General features: G+C 56.2%; 2 protein-coding genes across 3 annotated transcripts; both read right to left on the bottom strand.

Moving 5' to 3' along the window:
• Positions 1 to 212: 212 nt before the first annotated feature.
• Positions 213 to 1,643, bottom strand: HCRT (hypocretin neuropeptide precursor). The gene is made up of 2 exons (XM_001166578.6): positions 1,527 to 1,643; positions 213 to 711 (listed from the first exon to the last, which is right to left on the bottom strand). Exons 1-2 carry the CDS (start codon positions 1,545 to 1,547, stop codon positions 340 to 342), a joined length of 393 nt encoding a protein of 130 aa, XP_001166578.1. The 5' UTR covers positions 1,548 to 1,643; the 3' UTR covers positions 213 to 339.
• A 3,633-nt stretch (positions 1,644 to 5,276) lies between these two features.
• On the bottom strand, positions 5,277 to 10,733 carry GHDC (GH3 domain containing). Of its 2 annotated transcripts, none has more exons than XM_001166540.7 (10): positions 10,587 to 10,733; positions 9,942 to 10,025; positions 9,492 to 9,769; positions 9,081 to 9,202; positions 8,433 to 8,934; positions 7,215 to 7,407; positions 7,029 to 7,100; positions 6,821 to 6,954; positions 6,377 to 6,462; positions 5,277 to 6,113 (listed from the first exon to the last, which is right to left on the bottom strand). In XM_001166540.7, the coding sequence occupies exons 3-10, from the start codon at positions 9,754 to 9,756 to the stop codon at positions 5,895 to 5,897; spliced, it is 1,593 nt and encodes a 530-aa protein (XP_001166540.3). In that variant the 5' UTR covers positions 9,757 to 9,769; positions 9,942 to 10,025; positions 10,587 to 10,733; the 3' UTR covers positions 5,277 to 5,894. The 2 variants fall into 2 exon arrangements, with proteins under 2 accessions (XP_001166540.3, XP_024206070.2); XM_024350302.3 differs by having other exon boundaries at positions 6,377 to 6,551; positions 10,587 to 10,707.
• Positions 10,734 to 11,502: the final 769 nt, after the last annotated feature.

Below are 11,502 nucleotides of genomic sequence, written 5' to 3'. Positions count from 1 at the left end.
ATGCCTAGCAGAGCATCGTAGGAGTCCCGCATGGCCCGATCCAAGCATGCACCTGTGCAGTTCTCTCTGTGCCCCAGGGCCTTGCACTGGGAACTCCCCAACCAAGAGTGTTTCCGATTCAACCACGCAAAAGCTAAGGCTGGTGCCCCACAGCCGGGCTTCCAGGCCCAGCCGTCCTCCGCAAGACGCTTTGCCACCCCGGATGGGCAGGACGCGACCGCACAGGAACAGAGACTAGTCACACGAATGGAGACTCGTCTTTATTGCCTTTTTGCTGGGGGCTGACGCTGGGTGGGCAGAGGGCAGAGGCCTGGGCCAGGACAGGGCCCGAAGAAAGACTCAGATCCCGGACTGTCCCCCGGGCGCGACGGAGGCGGCGGCCGGGGCGGAACAGCGGCGCCCGAGGCAGGGGCGCGGCGCTGGCTCTGCGCCTGCGCGGCGGCCCATGGTCAGGATGCCCGCGGCGTGGTTGCCGCTGGCCTGCAGGAGGCGCTGCAGCCGACCCTGGAGGCCCGGGGGCCCGGACCTCCGCTTGCCCAGCGTGAGGATGCCGGCCGCGTGATTGCCCGCGCCGTGCAGCAGCTCGTAGAGGCGGCAAGAGCAAGTCTTTTGACGACAGCAGTCGGGCAGGGGCTGTGCAGCCGCCCCGGACAACAGCGCGGGCGGCAGCAGCAGCAGCAGCAGCAGTAGCGTCACGGCGGCCCAGGAGACCTAGGGAGACGGAGACAGGGCGCTGGGGGGTCTTCCCACGGCGCCCGCCACCAGCTCCCACGCCCAGGACCTGCCCCTCTGGCTCCGCGCCCCCTCCAAGCCTGCACTCCTTTCTGGCTGTCACTTAGTTCTCCTTGCTTTGCGCCCTTGCTGGTATCGGCCTACTTTCCCTGCTCCTCCTTCAAGACCCAGCAGAGCATCTCCCCCAGGAAGCCTTTTGAGACCCCCTGGGCAGAGTGAATCCCCCTTTTCTCTGGAGACTTAGGCCACTGTGCCACCACTAGGGCACTTGCCACTCCACCTGAAAACAGGAGTGTCTGTCTGCAGCAGAAGTTGTAAACTTGGGGAAAACCCGGGCCCTACTGAGTCCCCCCAACTTCCTCTCCACAGCAGGGAAACACATGGAAATCAGGAACTAGCAAGACTCCAGAATGCTCTCTCATCTGCCTGCCCCCTTGCAGGAGTGACTGAACTCCGTTGCTTTGAACCAGTTTCCTGCCCTTTCAGAGGGCACAGCTCCCTTACCTGTAAACTGGGTATACTAGAAATAATTTCTACTCTGCAAGGCTGTTGGGAGGATGACAAGAGATGACAGGTGCAAACGGAGCACCTGACACATAGAGCTCAGCAAACACAGGCTCTTAGCAAAACAGCACCCAACCCAATGTGAGCCAAGGCAGGTGCTCCTGCCTCAGAGCACACCCAGGAAAAGACCAAGAGTGGAGACACCTTTGGCCTTTCTTCCAGCCCTCTGAGCAAGCGCTCTTTTTGCTTCTCTGGGATGGTGAGTCACCCCTCCGTCCCTGGATCTTTACCTTTGTGGAAGGAAGGTTCATGGTGTCTGGCGCTCAGGGTGGGGTAGCCAGGAAAGGAGATGTCTGTGGTGGTTCAAAAAGCCAGGAACCTTGAGGCTGTCAATTGTGACCCACTCCCAGGGGTCTGGGGTTTATAGTGCTCTGAGGTGGCGGGGAATTGACAGGCACTTGCGTCCACACCCAGGCCAGACAAAGGCAAGTCTAAGATTAGCCTGCTGCAGGGGGGCCGTCTCCAGGCTGGGCCCAAGGAATGGCCGCTGCGGCGTTCAGAGGCCAGGGTTGGATCACTGTGCCCCTGATCACCCCCTTGTCTGTCTATCCGCTCCCTGGAGATGGGGCGGTCTCCGGGCACTAATGAGGCCACCTTGCACCCAGGAATCTGGGAGCACAAAAGAGGCGCTGGCCTGGGACAATATGGAGGGTGGCAGCTGCTAATTAGGGGCGGGAGAGAGGCAGACGCGAGACCCCACATTATGTGTGTGGGGGGTGGAGCAGCCAGCAGCAGTCCTCTCCCTCCCCTGCTTCTTGTCACTGCTCCTGGGGACTGTCAGGCTCCAGGACCTTCTTCCTTCATGGAAAGGCTCCTTAGCTGCCCCCCTCCCCCTAGCTTTTTTTCTCCCTTCTGCCCTTTCCACTAGCCTCTGAGATGGAAAACCTTGAAAACTCAGCCTAGACAGTGGGAGGTAAGAAGCCAAAACCAAGCCCAATTTCTCTTTCTTTCTTTTCTGTGTGTGTGTGTGTGTGTGTGTGTGTGTGTGTGACTAAATTTTGGTCTTGTTGCTCAGGCTGGAGTGCAGTGGTATGGTCATCTTGGCTCACTGCAACCTCCGTCTTGGGTTCAAGCGATTCTCCTGCCTCAACCTCCTGAATAGCTCCTGAATAGAATTACAGGCGCACGCCACCACAACCAGCTAATTTTTGTATTTTTAATAGAGACAGGGTTTCACCATGTTAGCCAGGGTGGTCTCAAACTCCTGACCTCAAGTGATCCACCCACCTCAGTCTCCAAAAGTGTAGGGATTACAGGCGTGGGCCACTGCACCAGGCCCCCCCGCTTTTCTTTCTTTCTTCCTTCTTTCCTTCTTCCTTCCTTCCTGCATTTCTTTCTTTCTTTCTCTCTCTCACTCTCTCCCTCTTTCTTTCTTTTCTTCTTCTTTTTTTTTTTTTTTTTTTTTGAGACGGAGTTTCACTCTTGTTGCCCAGGCTGGAGTGCAATGGCGCAATCTCAGCTCACTGCAACCTCCACCTCCAGGGTTCAAGCAATTCTCCTGCCTCTGCCTCCTGAGTAGCTGGGATTACAGGCATGCGCCACGATGCCTGGCTAATTTTGTATTTTTAGTAGAGACAGGGTTTCTCCATGTTGGTCAGGCTGGTCTGGAACTCCTGACCTCAGGTGATCCGCCTGCCTCAGCCACCCAAAGTGCTGGGATTACAGGCATGAGCCACCGTGCCTGGCCTTCTCTCTTTCTTTATTTTCTTTTCTTTTTCTTTTCTTTCTTTTTTTTTTTTTTTTTTTTTTTTTTTTGAGACAGTCTCGCTCTGTCTCCCAGGCTGGAGTGCAGTGGCGCGATCTCGGCTCACTGCAAGCTCCGCCTTCCTGGTTCACGCCATTCTCCCGCCTCAGCCTCCTGAGCAGCTGGGACTACAGGCGCCCGCCACCACGCCCAGCTAATTTTTTGTATTTTTAGTAGACACGGGGTTTCACTGTGTTAGCCAGGATGTTCTCGATCTCCTGACCTCGTGATCTGCCCGCCTCGGCCTCCCAAAGTGCTGGGATTACAGGCGTGAGCTACCACGCCCAGCCCTCTTTATTTTCTTTCTTGAGAAGGTTTCACTCTGTCACCCAGGCTGGAGTGCAGTGGGACAATCATAGCTCACTGCAGCATCAAATGCCACGGCTCAAGCAATGCTCTCACCTCAGCCACCCAAGTAGCTGGGACCACACAGATGCGTGCCACAATCCCTGGCTAATATTTAAATTTGTTTGTAGAGACTGGGACTCCCAGGCTGGTCTCAAATCCCTGGCTCAAGCCATCCTCCCCCTTCAGCTTCCCAAACTGCTAGGATTACAGGTTTGAGCTACTGTGCCTGACCAAACTCAGTTTCTACCAGAGGCTGATAGAAAGCTTCTACCTCCCCAGCTTTCTCCCTGGCTCAGGCTACCTGGAGGGGAGGAATGTAGTCCCACTCTACAGTCAACACGGAGTGAGCCACCATGCATTGAAGAACACATGTCATCTCCAGGCCCAAGCTTCTTATTCACAACCTATTTTTTTTTTTTTGGAGATAGAGTTTCACTCTTGTTGCCAAAGCTAGAGTGCAAAGGCACGATATTGGCTCATTGCAACCTCTGCCTCCTGGGTTCAAGCAATTCTCCTGCCTCAGCCTCCCAAGTAGCTGGGTTTACAGGTGCACGCCACCATGCCCAGCTAATTTTTTGTATTTTTAGTAGAAACACAGTTTCACCATGTTGGCCAGGCTGGTCTTGAACTCCTGACCTCAGGTGATCTGACTGCCTCGGCCTCCTAAAGTGCTGGGATTACAGGCATGAGCCATGGCACCTGGCCTACAACCTCTTTATTGAGCTCCTGCTGCATGCCACACCAGGCACTGGGCATGGGGGCAGTTGTGCACAGGATCTAGCCCAGTTTCCAAGGAACTCATCATTCCAGGTGGGAGGCAGTTCAGGCATAATGATAGTTCAGTGAAGGAGAGGACTACTGCCCACATGAGCAAAGCTGAGCCAGTCACTCTGCCTGGGGTGGGCCTGGTAGGGGGTCCTCAAAGGCCTTGCATGAAAGCTAGTTTACATCAGGGGCAGCGGGATAGAGGGCATTACATAGAAGGGACAACTTGAGCAAACTCCTGGAGTTGACAGTGCTTAACAACCCTTAGATGGGAGGTGAGGCGTGGTCCTTAGTCCAGGCCTTCTTTCAAGCAAGGGGAGAGAGGTAGCTGCACATGTAGGTGAGGGCCAAGGTCAAAGGGTCTAATAGGCCAAGTTGATTGGTCTTAATCCTGTGGGCGATGGGGGCCACCATGGGAGGTTTTTTTTTTTTTTTTTTTTTTTTCCCGAGATGGTCTCGCTGTGTTGCCCAGGCTGGTCTTGAACTCCTGGGCATGAACCATCCTTCCACCGCAGCCTCTTGAGTAGCTGGGACTATAGGCCCATGCCACTGTGCCCAGCTTCACAGGAAGATTTTAACAGGATGGAGTGACAGGCGGAGGTGGGGGCCGGGTGGGTATGCAGCCAGGACCTGGGTGTGGGACATGGAATGGAGAAGCTATTCAGAGGCATCTGGATCCAGTGCTGCCTCTACTGAGGAGGAGCTGAGGTCTGCCCCTCCCATCAGCCTCCAAGATGGAAAACCTTAAAACTCCAGTCCAGGCAGTGGGAGGGAAGGAAGCCAAAATCTAGCCCAGTTTCTTTCTTTCTTTTATTTTAGCCTCTACAACCTTGTGGAGGCTGCGTTTCCTCATTAGTATGGAACAGTGAACCCAGATGGTCTCCGGAGTTGCTTCCTGCGGCGATGCCTTATGATGTGAAGTAATAGCTCTCCCTTCCCCACCGCAGAAGTGGTTTGTGGGTGCTGGCCTAGGATGTGCCACGAGTCCTCCAAGGCTCCTGTGTGCACATGCAGCCTTGCCAGGCCCAGAGCAGAATGTTGGGGGAAAGTCCTGGAGCTCAGTGGGGGAATGGCTGGGCCGGGGTCCACTCCCGTTTCCCCAAAGCAGACCCTGAGGCAAGAATCTGGGTGCAAGAGGTTTATTTGGGAGCCATCCCAGGAAGCCCAAGGTGGGGGAGTGGGGAAGAGAGGGAAGGGAGGAGCCCCCGCAGGAAGTACATGAATGAGTGGGTTACTGCTGCGGGCAACTGGGACTCCATCCTGCTGGGCATCCTCTGAGAGTTTATGTAGAATACACTTCAGAATTGTCCTGCTCAAGGACAATGAAGCTGAGGTCCTGCTCCTTATTGACTCAGGGTTGCTGCTCCTGGGGACATTAACCCCCCAACACTTCTAGCTTGCCCAGTGCACTGACTGAGCACACGGCTGTGGCCACCAGAGAACCTCTTTGGGCTGTGATACAGGAAACCATCGGTGTGCATGGTAACTCTCTAGCAGTGTCCTTCATGCCGGGACACGGGGACACGGGCAGGCACTGCTGGCATCTGCTAACCCCGGAGGCCCATACTTCAGAACCGGTCAGCTGGGCCAAGGCCTCTCTAAGGCCCAGCGGCTCTCATGGGCAAATGTCAGGTGACACAGAGTCAGAGACCCTGGCCAAGGACTCCCCATCCGGAGAGGTCCCAGAGGGAGGGGCGAGGTGGCCTCTGGGGGGGAGCTGGGCGGTGGGGCAGGACTTGACTCAGGACACCACCCTCTCCTGCAGACACTGGGCCAGGTGCCTGTGCCGAAGGACCCGGGGCATCGCAGGGGGGAAGGGGGAGGAGGGGCAGGCAGCGAGGGCTGCCCGGAGTGCTCGGAAGGCTCCCTGCCCCACCAGGTGGACTCTGGCAGGGCCCACGCTGCCCCAGAACCGCAGGGACTTGTAGCGGGGAGAGACTTCCTGAAGGCAGTGGTCCAGCTGGGAACAGAACGGCCTGAGTGAGCTGGTGTGTGACTGTGAGTGTGCACACGAGGCGTGTGTGGCTGTGCCCAGGCTACATGTGTTTAGAAGTTTTGTGTGGACAGGTGTGTGTCTGTGGGACTTAGCCCTCCCCTCCCAGAGCCCCAGGGAGCTTCTCCTCCGCCACCCCTCTCCTTCCCATCAGCCCTGATCTCCATGGCACCCTGGGAGTGTGCAGAGTGAAGGGGTCTACAGTCAGACCCTGTCCTCGTCTCCTTTACCTTGTCTCGATTTTCCTCTGACAGATTCCTCAGCCCCCTCAGCGCCACAAACACCTCGTAGTGGGGAGCAGAGCCCGCAGAGGAATCTGTGAATAGACCCCATGTGCACACATACTTCTGGTGAATGGGCAGCTGCCAAGTCTAGTGTCCTCTGCCCTATCTGTTCTTCCCCACTCTGAGATTCATAGGGAAAAAAGAGTTTCTTGGTGGGGAGTGGGGTAAATGGAGAGGAACCTAGAGCTTGATCCTAAATAGGAGACAGATCAGGAAGAAAATGGGTAGAGACTGCAGCAGGATGGATGAGAGTTAGATGCAGAGAAGGACTTTTGTAGGAGTGGTAAAGGAGGCTGAGTCTTATCTCTTTCCTAGCAGTCCCCTGGCAGGGGAGGTAGGGGTTGAAGGGTAGCTCAAGGATGGTAGGCAGGAGCCGGTGGGGAAGCTCACCCAGAATGCTGCTCTCCACACAGCCATGGTCCAGCAGCTTGGCCCCCGCCCACTGCCCCACTGCCCGGCCCAGGGCCTCAGAGAACAGGTCTTCACCAATATCTTCCCCTCGCACACTCAGGGTCTGGTCCAGCCTGAAGAGGAGGAAGGGAGAGGCAGTGGAGCCCAGGACACAAGGATGGCCCTTCAGCTCCCCGGGGTCACCTACCTGCAGATGAACCTGACGACTGGACACTGATTGTAGGCACCAACCACTCGCACCACATCACCCAGGCGGCACCTGATGGGGTGCAAGTGGGAGTGAGGTCAGGCCCAAGGGCTTCTGAGCTCATGCCCCAGGCCCCCAGCACGGTCCCATAGAGCCCCAGGTAGCAGGGGCTGTGCAGCTGATCACCTGGTGAGGCTGGCGCGGTCCGTCAGCACCAGCTCATACTCCTTGCCCTGCTGGGCCTCGGCCAAAAGGAGGGTGGAGGCAGCTTCCTCCTGGGTGCCTTCCTTGACTGGGAGCAGCTCGATAAAGGGGGCCCCAGGGGGCAGAAGGTAGAGCCCATGGGGCTGCTCTGGCTGTAGGTTTAGGCCCAGCACCCCTGTGGAAGCAAAGCAGCCTCCTCAGCGTCTGCTGGTGCCATTGCTTTCTGCCAGGCAATAGCCCCTCCTGGATCCCAGGCCTGATCCTCTGAGCACCTGATCCTCCTGCTGCCCTTCCACCGCATCCTTCCTGGCTCCCCCAGCCTCAGCGGGCTGCCTCTTAGGCCCTCACTGGAAAGAGGCAGAGTGCTGTGGTCCTGGAGGGGGCAGACTTGGGAGTGAATCCTGGTGCCACATGAATTTGTGCAAGACTCTTTTTTCTTGGAGACAGAGTCTCGCTCTGTCACCTGGGCTGGAGTGCAGTGGTGCGATCTCGGCTCAGTGATTCAGTGATTCCTGGGTTCAAGTGATTCTCCTGCCTGAGCCTCCTGAGTAGCTGAGATTACAGGCGCCTGCCACCACACCTGGCTAATTTTTGTATTTTTAGTAGAGACAGGGTTTTACCACATTGGCCAGGCTGGTCTTGAACTCCTAACTTCAGGTGATCCACCCACCTCAGCCTCTCCCAAAGTGCTGGGATTACACGCGTGAGCCACTGCCCCGGCCTTTTTTTTTTTTTTTTTTGAGACAGGGTCTTGCTCTGTCACCCAGGCTGGAGTGCAATGGCGCGATCTCAGCTCACTATAACTTCTGCCTCCAAGGTTTAAGCAATCCTCCTGCCTCAGCCTCCCAGGTAGCTGGGATTATAGGCGTGCACCACCATACCCCGCTAGTTTTTGTATTTTTAGTAGAGATGGGGTTTCGCCATGTTGGCCAGGCTGGTCTGGAACTCCTGACCTCAGCGATCCATCCACCTTGGCCTCCCAAAGTGCTGGGATTACAGGCGTGAGCCACTGCACCCAGCTACAAGACTCTTAACCTAGAGAGCCTGAATTTCTTCACTTGTAAAAGGAGGCTGCTGGCCCTAGCATGCAGCTTGTTGGGGAGGATTAAATGAGATGATTATGTAGGGCCCAATGCATGGCTGCTTGTCATGTGACCACTGACCGTTGCCCCCACCTCACTGCCCTTGAGTCCCACTGACCTCCCAAGGCAGCATAAGCAGGAGAGAAGAAGGCTAGTCCTTGGCACCACAAGGCCCCGAGGGCAGCCACAGCCTCGGCCTGGCCTCCTGCATCCAGAGTCACCACCACCTGCAGCTTTGGCCAGAGCCGAAGGGCCAGTCCCCGTGGCCCCTGCTCTAGGGCCTCCCGGACCTCAGCTGCCCGTTCACGGAGAGGCGCTCCAGGGTTCCCGGCAGCTATCGCCCCAGCTAGCTCTTCACCATCAGTCTCCAGGCCCAAGAAAACATCCAGAAGTTCGACAGCCGTCCCAGCCTCCAGTGCCCTCAGCCCTGGGGACCTCAGTGCGTCCAGCAGCAGGGCCCTAGGGTCCTTGGTTCCAGGGGTGCCCATCTGGCCCAGGGTATTCCCAGGCCAAGGCAGGGGTCGGGGCCAAGGGGATGTAAGGGTCACACGGGCAGTGCGTCCCTGAGCCAGCACTTCTGGGTAGGCCTTGTTTAGGGCTACCAGACCCAGCAAGGTGGCCTGGAGGAGGAAAGAGAGAATGTTGGTCTGGTGTCAGAGCCAGACCCAGAGCCCCCATTTGAGGGTTCTTTGCCCACCATGACTGGAGGGTTTGGCTGCAAGTCAGAGGTCTCTGGTGGGACTGGGCTGTGGCCATCCTAGATTACCTGCAGAGAGGCCTCCCCAAGGTCCTGGTTTGAGGTCGGGGGCAGTGGCTGCTCTCCACTCTCTTCCTCCTGGGTCTGGCTGGCCTTGGTCAGAGGGAGATGATTCCGGAAGGTGCTTATGTCTATAGCCCCAATGACAACAGAAACGCCTCAGGAAGCCAGTTTCCCAAGAGTTTCAGGCAAGACTGGTGAGACCCTTGAGGGAGGAACCGAGAATAGGCCTGGGGTAGAGAGGATGTAAGGACCCAGCATGGGAAATTCATCTTGGACAAGAAAGCCAGTCCTGGGTCTCTGGGTCAGGCCACTCCGTTGGCAGTGGAGGAGGTAAGGGGGCCATCAGGCTCTGGAATCTGACGGTCCTGTGGGGTTTCTTTCTCTTTGGGTCACCTCCCCAGACCCTGGGAAACACACCTGTGCTCCTTCTGAGGGAACAGTGGGGGCGCTGGGCTCCCTGTAGACACCACCTCAGGGCCTGCTGCTGGCTCTGGTGCACGTGGAGCGTGCTCTGCTCCAGCCTCCGCCGCTGCCAGGTGGCTGCCCAGACCAGGGCCCCCCATGCCACTCGGTGCTGGAGGCCAGCAAGCCAGGACAGCCTGGCATCCTGGGACCGCTGCTGCCTGAGCAGGGCCAATGTTGGCAGCAGCAGCAGCAGCAGCAGGAGTGGCCACAGCAGCATCTCCAAGCAGCTCCTGGGAAGAGGAAGGAACCGAGATATGGGGGCATGCAGCAATTATCCATTTCTCCTCCCACGCTCTACTGCATACAGGAAAACCAAGGAAAAATGAAATTGGGAAGAAGGCAGGACCCTGTGGGGCAGGTGATGCAAAGGAGAGACTATCAAAGCTTTGGAGTCCCACTGACCTGAGTGCAGATCCTGCCTCTGCCGCTTGTTAGCTGTAGGGCCCTGAGCAATTTAGTGGGCTGCACTGAGCTCTGTTTCCTGATCTGCAAAATGGGAATAAGAATAAGAATGCCTCTTTCAGAAGGTAGGGGTGGGCCGGGTGAGGTGGCTATCATCTGTAATCCCAGCACTTTGGGAGGCTGAGGCAGGAGAATCACTTGAGCCCAGGAGTTTGCAACCGGCCTGAGCAACATAGGGAGACTCCATCTCTACAAAAAATTGAAAAACTAGCCCAGCGTGGTGTCACACCCATAGTCGCAACTACTTGGGAGGCTGAGATGGGAGGATCCCTTGAGCCCAGGATGTCAAGGCTACAGTGAGCCAAGATCGTGCCACTGCACTCCAGCTTGGGCAACAGAGTGAGACCCTGTCAAAAAAAAAAAAAAAAAAAAAAAAAGAGAGAAAAGAAAAAAAAAGGGAGAAAAGAAGGTAGAGGAAGGGAAGGTACAGGAAGGGTTTCGGACGGGGTCGGTCGGGCACACAGCAGCTGCGTAACGGTATCTCTTGCCCACTCCCGAGTGGCTTTGCTTTCTCTCGGGATCCACCCTGTCCCAGCTCCTTGTCCCTCCTGAGCCCCAGGCTGTGGGGTCCATGCCCACATGCACCTGTCACAGCCCACTTCTGCCTACTCCTGGCACGTGACGGAGACCCCTGGGTGACTCTGGGTCTCAGCACACATCCGGCCAGAAAGAAGGAGCGATGGCTTTAAAGGGCTGGGCCCCAACTGGGAAATCCGGCCACCAGGCCTGAGGGAGGAGCTGAAGGAGGGGGGTGCTCTTAAAGGGGCAGGTCGCCTACAGGACTTCATGTCGGGTGCTAGCCCAGGCTGGTAGTTGGGGCAGTTAGGACCAGACTAGCATGGTCCTCAAACTTGCGCAGGTGAAGGAACAGAAAGGTGTGTGTGGGAAAGAACGCCATTAAGCCACTTGAGCTGGGAGAGGGACAAGCTTAAGAACTCTTAAAACCCCAACTCGGCCGGGCGCGGTGGCTCACGCCTGTATTCCCAACACTTTGGGAGGCTGAGGCGGGTGGATCATCTGAGGTCAGGAGTTTGACGCCAGCCTGACCAACATGGTGAAACCCCATCTCTACTAAAAATACAAAATTAGCCAGATGTGGTGGCACATGCCTGTAATCCCAGCTACTTGGGAGGCTGAGGCAGAAGAATCACTTGAACTTGGGAGGCGGAGGTTGCAGTGAGCTGAGATTGCGCCATTGTACTCCAGCCTGGGCAATGAGCGAAACTCCGTCTCAAAAACAAACAAAACAAAAACAACAACAAAAAAAACCCCATCCTCTCCCTCAAGGTAGTTGAGAAAGAAAACAATTTTATTATTGAATAAGCATTCAACCAGAATGTGATGTACATGACAGGTGATCTCTGCTAAGAGCTTGCAAAGAAGGGAGGAAATCTTACTTTTTTGTATAGCCAAGCGCATACAACCCATTACATACACGTTTTCAAGATAAACAATAACGAGTCCTCAAGTAAGAGGACTTGTCACATATAGTTTATCTTTT

The sequence above is a fragment of the Pan troglodytes genome, chromosome 19 (genome assembly GCF_028858775.2).
Source record: "Pan troglodytes isolate AG18354 chromosome 19, NHGRI_mPanTro3-v2.0_pri, whole genome shotgun sequence".
In the NCBI taxonomy this organism is placed as follows: Eukaryota; Metazoa; Chordata; class Mammalia; order Primates; family Hominidae; genus Pan; species Pan troglodytes.
Note: the sequence above shows the minus strand (reverse complement) of the source record. Positions and strands in the feature narration are given on the sequence as shown.

Coding starts and splice junctions, on each gene's coding strand:
- HCRT (XM_001166578.6), bottom strand. CDS start 1,547: ATGAACCTTCCTTCCACAAAG. Junction 712..1,526: donor TGAACCTTCCTTCCACAAAG/GTAAAGATCCAG, acceptor CCGTCTCCCTAG/GTCTCCTGGGCCGCCGTGAC.
- GHDC (XM_001166540.7), bottom strand. CDS start 9,756: ATGCTGCTGTGGCCACTCCTGCTGCTGCTGCTGCTGCTGCCAACATTG. Junction 7,101..7,214: donor GACCGCGCCAGCCTCACCAG/GTGATCAGCTGC, acceptor GCACCCCATCAG/GTGCCGCCTGGGTGATGTGG. Junction 6,463..6,820: donor TGTGGAGAGCAGCATTCTGG/GTGAGCTTCCCC, acceptor GTCTATTCACAG/ATTCCTCTGCGGGCTCTGCT.